This window comes from Globicephala melas, chromosome 13 (assembly GCF_963455315.2).
Source record: "Globicephala melas chromosome 13, mGloMel1.2, whole genome shotgun sequence".
NCBI lineage: Eukaryota > Metazoa > Chordata > Mammalia > Artiodactyla > Delphinidae > Globicephala > Globicephala melas.
The window spans coordinates 80,070,310-80,085,867 of record NC_083326.1 but is presented as its reverse complement, the minus strand read 5'-3'; the positions used below and the strand labels follow the sequence as shown (position 1 = coordinate 80,085,867).

Here is a 15,558-nt window from a genome sequence, read left to right as displayed (position 1 = left end):
CTGATGACTGAAGGACCGGGACCCGGTCTGTGGATCATCCCTCCCTCCTTGGGTGGTCGGGTCTTCTCTAGCCCACCCACCAGAATAACATCAGGAATAAAGGAAATAGCGAAGGCAACTCAAGGCTGTGCCAAGCAACCCATTTCATCTCACGTTAAAAAAAAAATTGTGTTTGTATGTGTTTTGACTAGATTTAGGTAGAAAATAGGCCAGTGAGAGGAGCAGAACTTGGTTAAAATTTTTAGCCCAAAGTGAGATTTTAAAAAAAGATTTACTTCTGGATTTCAGTCCCCGGTGCCCATTTCTGTGAATAATCAACATTTGTTCTAATGTGAATAATAGCATGGAGCAAATTCAGCCCCCTGAGTTTCACTCTTTCTTTCTTTCTCTCTTTTTTTTAGTATTTATTTATTTACTTGGCTGCGTCGGGTCTTAGTTGTGGCACGTGGGCTTAGTCGCCCCGTGGCATGTGGGATCTTAGTTCCCTGACCAGGGATCGAACCTGTGTCCCCTGCATTGGAAGGCGGGTTCTTAACCACTGGATCACCAGGGAAGTCCCAAGTTTCACTGTTTCAAGCAAGGGTTTTAGGCCTGCGAGGCATGTGCTGCTCACACCGTTGCAAAGGTAATGATGATAGAAACCACAGTGATAGTAGTGATGGTTGACATTTATTGAACCCTCATGATGTGCCAGGCACTGTGATAAGGACTTCCCATGGGTTATCTCACTTAATCCTCATAAGCACTCTTGGAAGTAGGTTGAGAATTATCCCCATTTTACAGATGAGGAAATCGAGGCTCACAGAGCGAGTGGCAAGGTCAGATTTTGAACAGAGCTGCATGACTCTGGGTGTTGACTCACTTGGCTGCCCTACAGTATGTGTGTTGGGAGCTGTCACTGGGGTACAGCGAGCCAGCACCATCACGCCACCCCCTGTCACTGGGCTGGGAGCTGTGAGGAGAGAGACCTGAGCTGCTGCAGGGAACTGACCTCTTTCAGGCAGGGAAGTAGTCTGGGGCAGTGGAAAGCAGAACTTCCACCTGCTGGTAGGACGCAAGTGCTCTCTGACAACCAGCTCCTGCAGCCCCGTTACTAAGGCAACAAAAATCGGACAATGGGGCAGCAGTGGGCTCTGCCACATGCCCCTCCGTGCGGAAGAACCTTTGTTGGCTATTTCTGTGGCTCTGCCCTTCACCAGTCCCAGTGTTCATGCCCAGGGTGCCAACCACTGAGGGAAGCTGCCCTGTATGAGAACTGTTATCTCCACCCATAATTTTTTTTTAAACAGATTAAAACAAACAAAATTATTTATTTATTTATTTTGACTGCACTGGGTCTTAGTTGTGGCACACGGGATCTTTGTTGCGGCATGCGGGATCTTTGTTGCGGCATGCGGGATCTTTGTTGCGGCATGCGGGATCTTTAGTTGCGGCATGTGGAGTTCTTAGTTGTAGCATGTGTGTGGGATCTAGTTCCCCGACCAGGGATCAAACCTGGGCCCCCTGCATTGGGAGCATGGAGTCTTACCCACTGGACCACCAGGGAAGTCCCTCCACCCATAATTAACTGCTTTTAGGAATGAGGCAGGGTGTGTGAGTTATGTGTATGTGTGTGGGTAAGTACGTCCTTGTGGAGAGAGCATCCTTCTAGCCCATTCTTAGGAGGTCACGCTACATTATTTTTGTGATACTATCCTGAGTGTTATATCAGGTGCATCGTCAGTCTCTCTACCCCAGTTCTCCATTGGGACCAACAGAAACCATTTATTAACTGGCAGGTTACTTAAGCTCTCCGGGCCTCAGTTTTCTCATCTATAAAATGAGAATAATGTCTCATAGAGTCGTTGTGGGGACTAAAGAGTTAAAACATGCCTCTCTTTAGGACAGAACCATGCATACAGAATCGGTGGTCAGTAAGTGTATGAGTTTCCTCTGGCTGCTGTAACAAGTGACCACAAATTTAGTGGCTTACAACAACACAGGTTTATTACTTTATATTTCTGGAGGTCAGAAGTCCAAGATGAATTTTACTGGGCTGGAAGTAAGGTGTACAAGGCTGCACCCTCTGGAGCCTCTAGGAAAGAATCAGTTTCCTTGCCTTTTTCAGCTTCTAGAGGCTGCCCAGTTTCCTTGGCTTGTGGCCCCTTCCCCCGTTTCCACAGCCAACAGTGTAGCATCTTCCAGCCTCCCTCTGACTGTGACCCTACTTCTGTCGTCACCTCTCCTCTCTTCCTCTGCTTCCATCTTAAGAGGACCCTTGTGGTTACGTTGGACCCCCACCCCCCCACCCCATGTAATCCAGGATAGCCTCTCCATCTCAAAATCCTAACGTAATCACATCTGCGAAGTCCACTTTGCCACATGGGGTGACAGATCCACAGGTTCCAGAGGTTAGGATGTGGACATCTTGGTGGAGGGACATGATTTAGCCAACATAATTAGTGTTAGCTGTTTCTGTAAAATGAAACAGAACCAAACTGGCTAGCTTGGGGATGGAATAAACAACAATTTGGTCAGTATAGTTAACTGATACCATTGGGCACTTGATGTGTTAGCTCAGTCCTGCGTCAAGACCTTGGCGTTATCCACCCCCTCCCTGGAGCTTGTTTCCTTCCAGAGCTTTGGAAGGTCAGCGCCTTCTCATCCTTCAGGTGTCAGCTCAGATGTCACCACACAGAAGCAGGCCCCTGATCCGTTTCCTCTGCCGTAGCACATCACCCCATTTCCTTCTTTGGCAACATCTGTAACCTTTTAGCTTGTGCGTCTGCCTGATGCATTCTGCGTGCCCTCTGAGAATGTCAGCTCCAGGAGGGCAGGGACCGTGTCTGTCTTGTCCACTGCTCTTCCAGTGCCCGGAGCAGTGTAGGTGCACAGTACACATCCATTTAGTGAGTAAGTGAATAAAGCCGTATCAGCACAAATGCCGTGTGCTTAATGCCCACACTCTCCTGTTGTGGTAGGTCCTTTTATTATCGTTCTACCTCCTAGAAATGGAAACAGAGGCTCAGGGAGGCTGAATCACTGCCTCAGGTCAACGGTGACTAGATTTACACTCAGGCTCTCCTGCTTCCAGAGTTCTTGGTCCTGTCCACCTCTCTGCCTCATGGCCTTGGTGTTATTAGAAGCTGCCTGAGCCAGCTGTGTTGATGGCCAAGGATGCTGGCAGGTCTTGTGGTCTCTGCCGCAGTTTTTCTTTTTTTTTTTTTTTAATTTATTTTATGAAAGTATAGTTGATTTACAATGTTGTGTTAATTTCTGCTGTATGGCAAAGTGACTCAGTTACCCACATATATACATTCCTTTTCATATTCTTTTCCATTATGGTTTATCACAGGGTATTGAATATATTCCCCTGCTCTATACAGCAGGACCTTGTTGTTTATCCATTCTGTACGGAATAGTTTGCATCTGCTAATCCCAAACTCTGCCACAGTTTCTGAATGCAGCTTTTCAGGCCCACCCATTTCTTCCATCCAGGTCTGTTGTGTCAAGTCTGGACTCCCCTGCCAAGACTAGCTCCATGGAAAAGAAACTTCTCATCAAAAGCAAAGAGCTGCAGGACTCCCAGGACAAGTGTCACAAGGTATTTATTTCCGCAGCCGGCCTCCCTCCTTGCTGCAGGAGCCTCCCGTCAATATATGCCAAGGGATCCGCCCGGGGCCGCCGCTGGCGCCGAGCCACCTGATCCTTCCCGCGCTGAAGTCGCGCCTCCGGCAGCTCAGAGGGAGATGAATTCGGGCCTTGACGCTGCCGTAAATCCTTTAAATCTTAACCAGAGGAGGCCCTGGATATAAAGCGGCTAGTTCCTCAGCATGACCCAGCTAGATGTCTGCGTCTTCTGGCAGGTGGCGTGGGTCCTCACCTGTGGCCGAGATGCATCCCATCTGCTTTGAGTGATGCGAAGTCTCTCTTCCTAGTCTTTAAAAACTCCTGCTTATGTAACTGCGGCCACTGTGTTGATTATGCTCAACGTCTCTTAACGCTCACTGTTTCTGCCCAGGGGCAGCTCTCTGGAAGCTCGTAAGAGTCACTTCTTGCCTGGGACTCCTAAGAGTGCAGACGAATCCATATCTCCTTGCCCTGTCCTGGATTTGTCCTCTAGATCTTTGCAAGGAGATGGGGGGGATCAAGATGGATTTGGGGTAAAATTAAACTGACGTCTGCAAAAAAAACCCAAACCAAACCCAAAAAAAAGCAAACAGGTGAAAAAAATGGTGATTGTGGCTTCCTCGCTCACTGGGTTAGAGAAGTGATCGAGTGTGAACCCAGCCTTGCATGAGAGGAGTGACTTAGCATTGGTGACTGCCCTTACGAAGACCTGTGCGCTCCCAGGCGAAGAAACCATGGTATTTCCATCCCAACCTTTTGGCGAGTTAGCGCCAGCCAGGACCACCAGGTGGTCTCGGAGGTGGCTTGAGATGCGATTGCTCCTGACGAACACCCCCCCGCCCCCCGCCCCCCGGGCCTTTTTAACGTGTCGCTGTGTTTATTTCAGATGGAGCAGGAAATGACCCGGTTACATCGGAGAGTGTCAGAGGTGGAGGCTGTGCTTAGTCAGAAGGAGGTGGAGCTGAAGGCCTCTGAGACTCAGAGATCCCTCCTGGAGCAGGACCTTGCTACCTACATCACAGAGTGCAGTGTGAGCCTTCCCCCCAAAGCCCCCTTCCCTCGGAGCGGGCGCTTCCCGTCGTGTGTGTCTCATCCTGTTTCGTGACAGCATCATGAGGCACATCACAGCCAGGGGCAGAGAGGAGAGAGAGGGAGGACGCACGAGCAAGACCTGTGATGTGCAGAGTAGCGGGAGCCGGGCGTGAGGGCCCAGAGGCCTGAGATCAGGCTCAGAAAGTCCAGGTAGGAGCCTGGAGACGGGCATAGACGGTGTTGCAGAGGGTCTCAGCATCTCCCATCCCAACCTCTCTGCTCCACCTCGTGTCCAGCACAGTCAGCCTCAGGAACCAAGCTCCCAAATAAGTGCAAGAAAATGTATTTTGAATCTGTCCCAAATCAATATTCCATTGCCTAGAACCAGCGCAGCAGCAAGCAAAACTCAGCCTTTAAAACCCAGACCCTCTGTCATCTTTTACCATGCGACTTTTGTTTTTCTTTCCTTCACAAGAGTGGACTGTCTTCTCCATTGTCTCGTTAAAAATTTTCATTCAGGTGTTTTTTAATGTACAGTCTTAACAAGTTGAATCACACATTTTTCAAGTGTTTTTTTTTTCCCCCACAAGGGAGAGGAAATCTATAGAGCGTGGCTGATTAAGAATAACTGCTATGTTTCCATTCCAGATTTGGCCTCCTTTCAGTGGTGGGTAAAGTTATTCAGCTTTGTATTTCAGATCTATATTTCAGTGTCACTGAAGCATTGAGGGAACCTTTTGGATGAAAGGTGTCCAGGAAACGTAAGCCAGGAGGTGGAAATAGTTTGCTTGGAGTCTTAAATGGCACCTGGGCAGAGAATGAAGTCATTGCTACTTTGAAAGAGGGATATATACTTGACAGTCCTCGAATAACTGCTATTCCAGAAACGACTTTGTAGCCACCCCAATGATGGTTTCACGGCTAAGGGATCTTATTAGTTTTTAGTTCTGAACATACAAGTAAGTATCTGCGAAGGCAGGTAGGAAACAGGTGGATGCAGTTTCAGGCTGGATCCATAAGGTCATAAGGTTTGAGATGATGTTTCTTGAACCAAGGGGTTTTACAGGATGAAACCTGGAATCAGCGACTCACCGGAAGTTGTCGACTTTGGCCCGTCACCTGAAACCATCTTGGTGTCTGCGAAGCAGCCTGCAGCTCCCTTAATGAATCTTTTCAAACAGAGCAGGATCCACAGGACAACCCTATTAAAATTTTGCTTTCCGCAGAGCTTAAAGCGAAGTTTGGAGCAAGCACGGATGGAGGTGTCCCAGGAGGACGACAAAGCACTGCAGCTTCTCCACGATATCAGAGAGCAGAGCCGGAAGCTCCAAGAAATCAAAGAGCAGGTATGGCTCCCTGCCTGGGAGCAGGGCACCAACTGGACCTCTCATTTCAGGAGAGGTGTGTTTGAGGGACAGAGAGAGGGAAGGGGGAGCGGTGAGGAGAGAAAGTTATGTAGGTCATTTGGAACTTTTAGATTCCCCATGATTTATATAAATGGCAGAGTCCTTGTTCTATCTAGCTCCTTGTGAAGTCTGGACCCCATGATGGCTACTTTTTTCAATCGAAGGTGTAGGTTTAGAGCAGGGGTGGGCAAACTGCAGCCTGTGGGTGAGAATCTGGCCAACCACCTGTTTTTCATGACCACAAGCTAAGAATGGTTTTTGCATTTTTAAACGGGGGAAAAAACTCAAAAGAAGAAGAATATTTCATATGGAATTCACATTTCAGTGTTTATAAAGTTTTATTGGAACACAGCACAGCCATTCATTTAGGTACTGCCCATAGCTGTTGATCATGCTACAATGGCAGAGGTGAGTGCTTTTGACAGAGACCACATGGACTGCAAAACTGAAATGGCTTCCTATCTAGCTTTTTACCAAAAGAGTTTGCCAACCTTTGCTTTAGACCATTAAAAAAAAAATTAATGTTTTCATAGCTTTTCAGATGCACTTTAAGTTTTTGAGAAAAGCCAGGGTACTTCATAGTCTTACTTATCTAAAGACTTATCCTGGAAGAAGAGTTTGAGCAGTTAAGGCCGAGTCAGAATTGACACGGCAAATCTGACTGCAGAAAGCCCTCCCCTGTGTGTTCAGAAAAGAGAATCCAGACCTTTAAAAAGCCTCCTCTCTTTTTTTACCCCCTCTATTTCTAAAAGGAGTTTCTTTCTAGATGGTTCATTTTTATTTCACTTCACTGTTTCCTTTTTAGCATGGATTTTCTTTTTTTTTTTGTCCTTTGAAGAAACTGTGAATAGAAACTTTAATGAAGAGAATGCACTGAGCAGTCGGAGAGCTGAATTATCAGCTGCCAGGCAGCTCTCATTCACTTCAGAAAATCTAGTGGAAACAGTGATGGAAATGAACATTTTCATCTCTGGGTAACGCACACTTAGCCATCTGGGTGGTGCTGATGCAAGAAACGCCGGCAAATAATTTGATTCCTTAGCTGTTCTTTACAGAAAGAATTCCTGTTTTGGATGTTTTGTTGGCATCGTCTCATTATCACCTTAATACTTTTTAAATCATTGGTTAATATCCTCTTGCTTGATAAAAGTGTTCTGAATAAACGTGCATAGGAAATGATGCAAATTGGTTGTCAGGTTTCTGAACACCACCACTAACTTAGAGATTTTGAAGGTCACACCTACAGCTTGAAAAAATCTGCTTTGACAGTTGACTCGTTGCCCCTTTTATCAACACAGTTTTTCATCCTAAAAGTTTCAAGAGGTAGGATTCTTTTTCTCCCATTAGTTCAGTGTGGTTGGAAATTTGCTTTTGGTGACATCCTGGGGAAATGAAAGCTATGCTTGGCCACCAGAGGGAGCAGCTGGTGTCTGTGAAATTCCATAGAAACAGAATTATCAGGACACTTTGAAAAGGTGTATGCTGGTGGTTGAGTTCAAAGAAATGTCCTTTGTGATTCATACCACAGTTGGCATCCATGTGGAATTTTAGATTTAATGACTGCTAAGCGTTCCATTTTGAGGGGGAGAAAACTTCTTCGTTTCAGATTTTATTTCTCATCGGAAGAAGGATTTATTAAAATGACTCTCGGTAAGTTTGGTGAGAGCAGGATGTTTGCAATCCAGGAAAAAGCATTTAATACTTTCCGCAAACTCCTAGTATTTGGTTTGCAGCCTGTCAATTCCTCCCAGGTTTGCCATTTATTCCGCACTCTTCCTCTCAAAGCCAATTTCTGTACCGCTGTTTATTTAAATATGTTGCTTCTGCTTAGCTACCCCCAATGGAGCACTTGAATTTGGTTTAAAATAAAAACACCTAGGGAATTCCCTGGTGGTTCAGTGGTTAGGACCCTGCGTTCCCACTGCAGGGGGCATGGGTTCTATTCCCGGTCGGGAAACTAAGATCCCACGTGGAGTGGCCAAAAATTAAATAAACAAATAAAAACACCTAAGCGTCTCACATGATGGTTAGATTCATGCTCCATCAGTAGCAATTGCTGATTTCGTCCCACCTCTCCCCTGCCCCCCCTCCACCCCCCATCCCTGGAAGGGAGACAGAAGTTCAGGTAACACAGAAGGCATTTGGGTTTCAGGATTTCTGATTGAATAGGACCATGTCTTCCTTCCCACAAAATTCTGAAGCTCCATTCCAAAGAATGACTCAAGGCAGGACCCAAAAGTTGTCCACGGTTCCCCATTCTGATCCTGTTCAACTCTGACCCACAGTTCAACCCATGCTGATACATACAGCTGCCTCTCAGCTGTCCTTGGGAACTGACCTGATTATCTTCTCTCAGAGTTTTCCTGAAGCAGGGATTTGGTCAGCTGTTGGATGTATAGGATTTCCTTGAAATATCCAGCAGAGTAACAGTGGCTCAATAAATGAGGTGGAATTTTGTTTGATGCTTGTAGCAGGCCGGGTGCCCCCAGAGCTCAGATTGCTGACAGAGATGTTGCCTGATTCTTGCCTTCCTCCCCCTGGGCGCTGACGGCTCAGGAAAGAGAGATGTTGGGGGAACAGCGCTCTGTCCTCACTCTTGACAAAACACAGAAATTACGTTCCCTTCTTGCCGACATAAGTTTAAGTCAGACAAGGGAGCTCAAGGATAAAAGATGGCCAAGAGTGCCTCCTACCTCTTTGCTTCCTCCACAGCTTGGTATTTGTGTCTGTGGGGACTTTGGATTTTTTAAAACTCTAAAATCAGAAGAAAAAAAATGAGTTTTAGGTAGAAGAAACGGTTTTCATAGGTAATGTTTTTGTCTTTATATGAATGCTACTCTTGTAAAATAGAATTATATATATATAACATATTATATATATAATATATATTATATAATATATTATATATATTTATTTATTTATTTATTTATTTATTTTTAAATGGAGGAAGGGATCCAGGAAGGCACAATACCCAGAGCTATGAAAGTCATAATAAGTCATGACACAGCCCTGGCCGAGGGGTCTAGAAAAACCCCAAGTAGAGGGTGTACTGTTTCACATCACCGGCTCACGCTCCATTCTGTGAGTTGAGATAATTGTTCAGTAGGTTATAAAGACCTTTGCTTATATAACCCAGCACCACTCACTTAGTGGGCATCGTCCAGAAAACCTGGCGCCCCATGACTTGTAGGATTGACCTTCAATAACAATACAGTCGGCCCTCCGTATCCACGGGTTCCATGTCTGCGATTTCAACCACCTGTGGACCGGATTTGGTTCTGGAGCCGTTCCCCTGTGGATACCGAGGGACGACTGTACGCTTTTGGGTGAGAAGGAGTGAAATGAGACCAGGCTCCATCCTGTGCTCAGTTTTTCTGCTTTCCGCTGTGCCAGTAATACAGAGAGATGTGCTTACGTGAAAACTATCCATTTTCATAAGGACGTCACCTCCCCTTGAGTGTGCACTGGGGGGACTGCCTGTTACAAAGGATGAAAGGTTTACTTTATATTCTGTTACTAAAAAAAGAAAGAAGAAAAAAGACATTTTATTGGCTAAAAGCATAACCTTGCTCAGTTGATCCCTCTTCAGTTATTTCTTGGGGGAACGGATCTTAGAGATTATCGCTGTACATTGCGAAGGTCAAAGACAGTCTTAATTCTTTATTCTTTTCATTTTAAATCCGCCACTTTGGATTGGATAAACTGCTCATTCATAATCCTTATATATATAAGCTTTGCTTTTGCTAACAGAGAATATTTTCATACTCTGCCCCAAAGTTTTCGAAACCATTGCCCATTTCTTCTGGTAAATCAGTTTTGGAAAACTTTGATGCAGATGTTCTGTTTTGTTTTGTTTAATTTTTATTAATTTTTTACCAAGCCTTTTTTTTTTTTTTTTTTTTTTTTTGCGGTATATGGGCCTCCCCCTGCTGTGGCCTCCCTCGCCGCGGAGCACAGGCCCCGGACGCACAGGCCCAGCGGCCACGGCTCACGGGCCCAGCCGCTCTGTGGCACGTGGGATCCTCCCAGACCGGGGCACGAACCCGCGTCCCCTGCATCGGCAGGCGGACTCCCAACCACTGCGCCACCAGGGAAGCCCCAGATGTCCTGTTTTGATTTTAGAAATTGAATTTGGAAAAGGTTGGGCCGTTGGGATTACTTTAAAGGCTTTTGCTCGAGGGAACAAGATAATTCTTTCTTCAGAGTCTTTCTCACAAGTTACTTTGATCAGAGCCAGTGTTTCCTGACGCTTCCAAATTTCAGGGTGACTTGCCTCTCAAGAGCAACGTTTAGATCATCGTGCAGTTTGGGGCCCAGAAAAATTAATGGTGAGAAACTGACATGATGAGTTTCACCTTCCAAGATTCTCTCCACTGAGATTTCCAATTACCCCCTTGTGCCATCTGAAAGGTTAATTTTAAAACTAGTACCATATCTAATTGTGTTAGGAGCACATAACTTCTAAAGGACAAATCTGTATAAATGATTACCCTTGGAGGAAAGCTACGCATAAGCAGATTATCCTGGTTGTTTAAAGTACATCCCTTTCAGCTCTCCTGTGTTACAAAGGTCTTAAGGTTCTGCACTTCTTGTACGATATTATTTGCTCAAAGGATCTTATTGTGTATAGGCACATTTGTTCCAAATGGTGTTACTAGTGATTCATGATCTAGATGAAAAGAGTTTAAAGATTTAATATTCTTTTCTCCCTCCTCGTCCATCCACACACCTCGCCCTTATCCCCATCTTTCTACTCACCTTTTCTCTAGGTCCATTCTCTCCAATCTCTCTTCACTGTGTCTTCCCTCTGTGGTCTGTGTTTTTCCATCTTCACCTCCCAACTTTCCTTTCAGGAGTTCCAAAATTCACCTTCCTTCCATTGCCTACTCTTTAGGAGTACCAGGCTCAAGTGGAAGAAATGAGGTTAATGATGAATCAGTTGGAAGAGGACCTGGTTTCGGCCAGAAGACGGAGTGATCTCTATGAATCGGAGCTCAGAGAGTCTCGGCTGGCTGCTGAAGAGTTCAAGCGGAAAGCAACAGAATGTCAGCATAAATTGATGAAGGTAGCCAGCTCCCTGCCGGGGTGTTTTGGGGGTAGAATCATGGATGATCTTAGCAATAATAAAGGGAATCCTAGCTTCACGAGTGTACATTTGGGAAATAATGGGGCGCCCTGCAAAGCCTCCTGGTCTTGGTTAGAGAAGATACTTAATTTTTTTTTTATCATCATCCTCATTATTTTGGCCACAGAGACCAAGAAAGCCTGTAGTGTTGCCTTATAAGACTTTTAGGTCTTGAGATTTTCCAATATGTTGTATCTTTTAAATTACAGGCTAAAGATCAAGGGAAGCCTGAAGTGGGAGAATATGCCAAACTGGAGAAGGTATTTTCCATTATTGGTATCGTGATTTTGGGTAGACAGCCTCTTAAATGTTGTTCTCCGTGGCCTGTCACTGGTTAAGAATACACTTGCGATGAATAGAGAACTGTCTTCTGGGTTTATTTTGATGGTCAGTCTCTGGATGACCATGTTTAGCTTCAGGTATGTTTCTAAAAGGGATAGAAGACATCTCATTTTTTTTGGTCAGGCCCGCTCACAGTAACACACAAATCCAGACACTCAGTAAGACACATGGGAAAATTCTTACTGTTTTAGGGTACCGGCGACTTTGTTTCTCTTTTTTTGCCATCTGTATGTGTGTTGCTGGTTCTAGAGAAATAGTCCACATGGATGTTTGCACTGAGACATTCAAAGGTTTCTCTGATAGGCTACTGTTCTTCCTCTCCATCAGTAGGTATTGGAAAACAAAACAAAGAGACCCCAACAGAAACCTCAAGAAAATAGGACTGCAGTAAATGTAGCAAGACCTTAATGCCAATTTGCCTTTTTTGCTTTATTTCCTGGGATTTTAATCACAGATCAATGCTGAGCAGCAGCTCAAAATTCAGGAGCTCCAAGAGAAGCTGGAAAAGGTAAGCCTGAGGTGATGTTTTGGGGAACTTACCCCCATTTCCACATACTTCTTGCTTTGTCCTGGAGCACAGGAGATCAAAGAAGGAGAATTAGTCACCCAGCACCAAGGAAAATGAAGGGAGAGTGAATTATTACCTGAAAATACAAGAGTTCTGAACATACTTTCTCCTTTTGAGACATGTCAAGCAGTGTTTGTTTAAAAAACAAACAAAAAACCCACAAAGCTCTGTGAGACTCTCAAGTCAAAGCTCTAATTGTATTACAGCAGAACCCAAGAGGCTGTCTCGTCTCCCTTCAGGGGACCAGGTCCCCATCTTGCATGGGAGAAGCCTATGTTGTTCACGACCCAGACAGCTTTCAATCAGAGACTGTCGGCAGTCTTCCTGTGCATTGGGAACCTGGAGGGACCAGTAGTCCTCAGGTGATTGGGAATGGATGTGGGTTTGGTTTATGGCATTGGGCACAGTGTGTGCAAAGGGCCCTTCCTTTAGGTGAACACGGAAAATGCTAAAGAAAGGGCCAGGATGAACGTGGCCTTTCATGTCAAGAACGTTTGTGAATGTGTTTAAAAGAGTTCCTTATTTTTTTATTTTTAAGATGTTGGGGGTAGGAGTTTAGTAATTTATTTATTTATTTTTGCTGTGTTGGGTCTTCGTTTCCTTGCGAGGGCTTTCTCTAGTTGTGGCAAGTGGGGGCCACTCTTCATCCCGGTGCGCGGGCCTCTCACTATCGCGGCCTGTCTTGTTGCGGAGCACAAGCTCCAGACGCGCAGGCTCAGTACTTGTGGCTCACGGGCCTAGTTGCTCCGCGGCATGTGGGATCCTCCCAGACCAGGGCTTGAACCCGTATCCCCTGCATTAGCAGGCAGATTCCCAAGCACTGCGCCACCAGGGAAGCCCCAAGAGTTCCTTCTTTTTGTGTTATTAAAAACATATAACATTAAATTGTGTTATTGAAAACATACTACATTTACTGTCTTGTTTTGAGTGTCCAGTTCCTTAGTGTCAGATATATTCACATTGTGAGATAGATCTTGAGAACTTTGTCATCTCACAAAACTTAAGCTCTCTACCTGCCAAATGCTAATCTCCCCACCCCCACCCTTCGTAACCACCTTTCTTCTTCGTCCCTCCCTCCCTCCTTCCCTCCTTCCTCTCTCTCTCTCTCTCCCTCTCCCCCTCCCCCTTTCCTTCCTTTTCATTCTATTTATTTTATTGAAGTGTAGTTGACTTACAGTGTCATGTTACTTTCTGCTGTACAGCAAAGTGACTCAGTTATACATATATATAAATTCTTTTCCATATTCTTTTCCATTATGTTTTATCACAGGATATTGAATATAGTTCCCTGTGCTATACAGTAGGACCTTGTTTATCCATCCTATATATCACAGTTTGCATCTGCCAATCTACTTTGCTTGTATGATTTTGACTGCTTTAGGTGCTTCCTCTGGATGGAATCATACAGTATTTGTCCTTTGTGGCTGGCTCATTTTGCTCAGCACAGTGTCTTTGAGGTTCATCCATGTTACAGCATGTGACAGGATCTCCTTTTCAGAGGCTGAATAGTATTCCATGGCCTGGATATTCCACATTTTCTGCATCCATTCATCTGTCCCCTTCCTACTTATTCTTGAGCTCACTACTGAAAGCCTTTCAGCTAGAAATTTGTGTGAGGATTTATATCTCCTAGAACTCTGCTCTCCAGTAGAAGTGGGAAGCAACCCACACATGTCAGCCTCAGATGTAATTTTAAGTTTTCTAGTAGCCACATTAAAAAAGGGAAAATCCTCTGAATGATATAGTTTCCTTAATCCATTATATACAAAATATTGCAGCATGTAGTGATATTAAAACATGTACACTGGGCTTCCCTGGTGGTGCAGTGGTTGAGAGTCCGCCTGCCGATGCAGGGGACGCAGGTTTGTGCCCCAGTCTGGGAAAATCCCACATGCTGCGGAGCAGCTGGGCCCGTGAGCCATGGCCGCTGAGCCTGCGCGTCCGGAGCCTGTGCTCCGCAACGGGAGAGGCCACAACAGTGAGAGGCCCGCATACCGCAACAACAACAAAAAAAAAGTACACTGCTTCAGTTTTTAAATGAATTAAACTTAAGTAAAATTAAAAATTAATTTCCCAGTCACAGCAACCACGTTTCAAGTGCTCACCGGGCACATGTGGGGAGCAGCTCCCACGTTGGACAGTGCTGGTCTCGAAGTTGGAGTTCCCTTGCCGTTTTCACGTTTTAAAACTATAAAGCAAATGAGTGTGAAGTTGTTGGTTTCTTACACTCAGATCTTTACTGTGATGCTGGAAGAGCTGCAGTATAGTTAAGACCCAAATAAAAATTAACTTCAAAAGGGTTTGCTGTTTTTTCTTTAAACATGAATTTGTGAGTCACCACGAACAGTGTGGTGGTTATGCCCTTTGATAGGTATTTATTTGAGAAAAAAAAGTTTATAGTTTTTATCTTGTTTTCTTGTAAAAGTAGTACAGATTCCCCTTAGGAAAATCAGCAAATGAGATGATTAAATAGGGAGACAATTAACAGTCCGGGGTAAATACATTAATACCTGGGCAGATGAACCCGAGACCTTTTTGTTTGCATTTATTATGTTACATTGAATCTAAGATGCTAATGATTGTCCGATACCCCATTATCTTCTGTACCCCAAGAAAGAAAAAAACACCATCAATTTTAATCGTAGATGCATTCCAAATTCAGCGATGTTAAAAAAAATATATAAGTGCACCTTAGGACAGACGAAACACAGAATAAAATGAAACGTTTATATGTTTTGAAAAATGGATAAAAATATCCATTCAGTGTGACCCGATTTTTTTTCCTGTTTAGGAGATGGTCCCCATCTTTTTCCGTGGATAAATTGGGCCATCTCTCCCCTGTTCCTTCTCCTTTCAGGCCGTGAAAGCCAGCACGGAGGCCACCGAGCTTCTGCAGAACATCCGCCAGGCGAAGGAGCGGGCTGAGCGCGAGCTGGAGAAGCTGCACAACCGCGAGGACTCTTCCGAAGGCATCAAGAAGAAGCTGGTGGAAGCCGAGGTGAGCAGGGGACCTGCAGCTCCCGGCTCCCGAGGTGCCTGGCCTCCGGCTGTGCAGGGGAAGAAACCTCGGGACCACTCTCTCTCTGCTCCTGTTCATCCAAACTGCTGTCCCGTCCGCCAGTCCCTTTGAAACCCGAGAGGTTTGGGACCATTTTCCCCAAAGGGGAGAAGGATTTGTCACAGCAGCTCTGAGTAGAAAGATGTTTTGATAAAACCTTTCCTTCCTATTTGTTTTCCTCTGACCCGTTTGCCCATGTGGGAGGATTCACGTTTATGTAGATGAACTGTGATGCCGTCCCTGAGGGTTCCTTTTTCTTCCCTCTGTACCCTTGCTTTTCCTCACCTTCTCCCCGACGGTGTTAATAATATATTAATTTTCGAGGCTTCAGCTGTGACCTGTGTGTGTTGATAACTCCCAGATCTACATTTTTGGGCCTCTTCTCTCTGTCCAATTCTTTGTTGTTGTTGTTGTTGAA

At 45.1% G+C, this 15,558-nt stretch overlaps 1 protein-coding gene across 1 annotated transcript in view; it reads left to right on the top strand.

Moving 5' to 3' along the window:
- The window catches only part of CIT (citron rho-interacting serine/threonine kinase), a 171,074-nt gene that overhangs the window by 84,875 nt on the left and 70,641 nt on the right, over positions 1 to 15,558 (top strand). Inside the window, 7 exon segments of the mRNA XM_030860370.2 lie at positions 3,478 to 3,583; positions 4,496 to 4,639; positions 5,868 to 5,987; positions 10,942 to 11,112; positions 11,382 to 11,432; positions 11,969 to 12,022; positions 14,940 to 15,080. Coding sequence (XP_030716230.2) covers positions 3,478 to 3,583; positions 4,496 to 4,639; positions 5,868 to 5,987; positions 10,942 to 11,112; positions 11,382 to 11,432; positions 11,969 to 12,022; positions 14,940 to 15,080 — 787 coding nt within the window.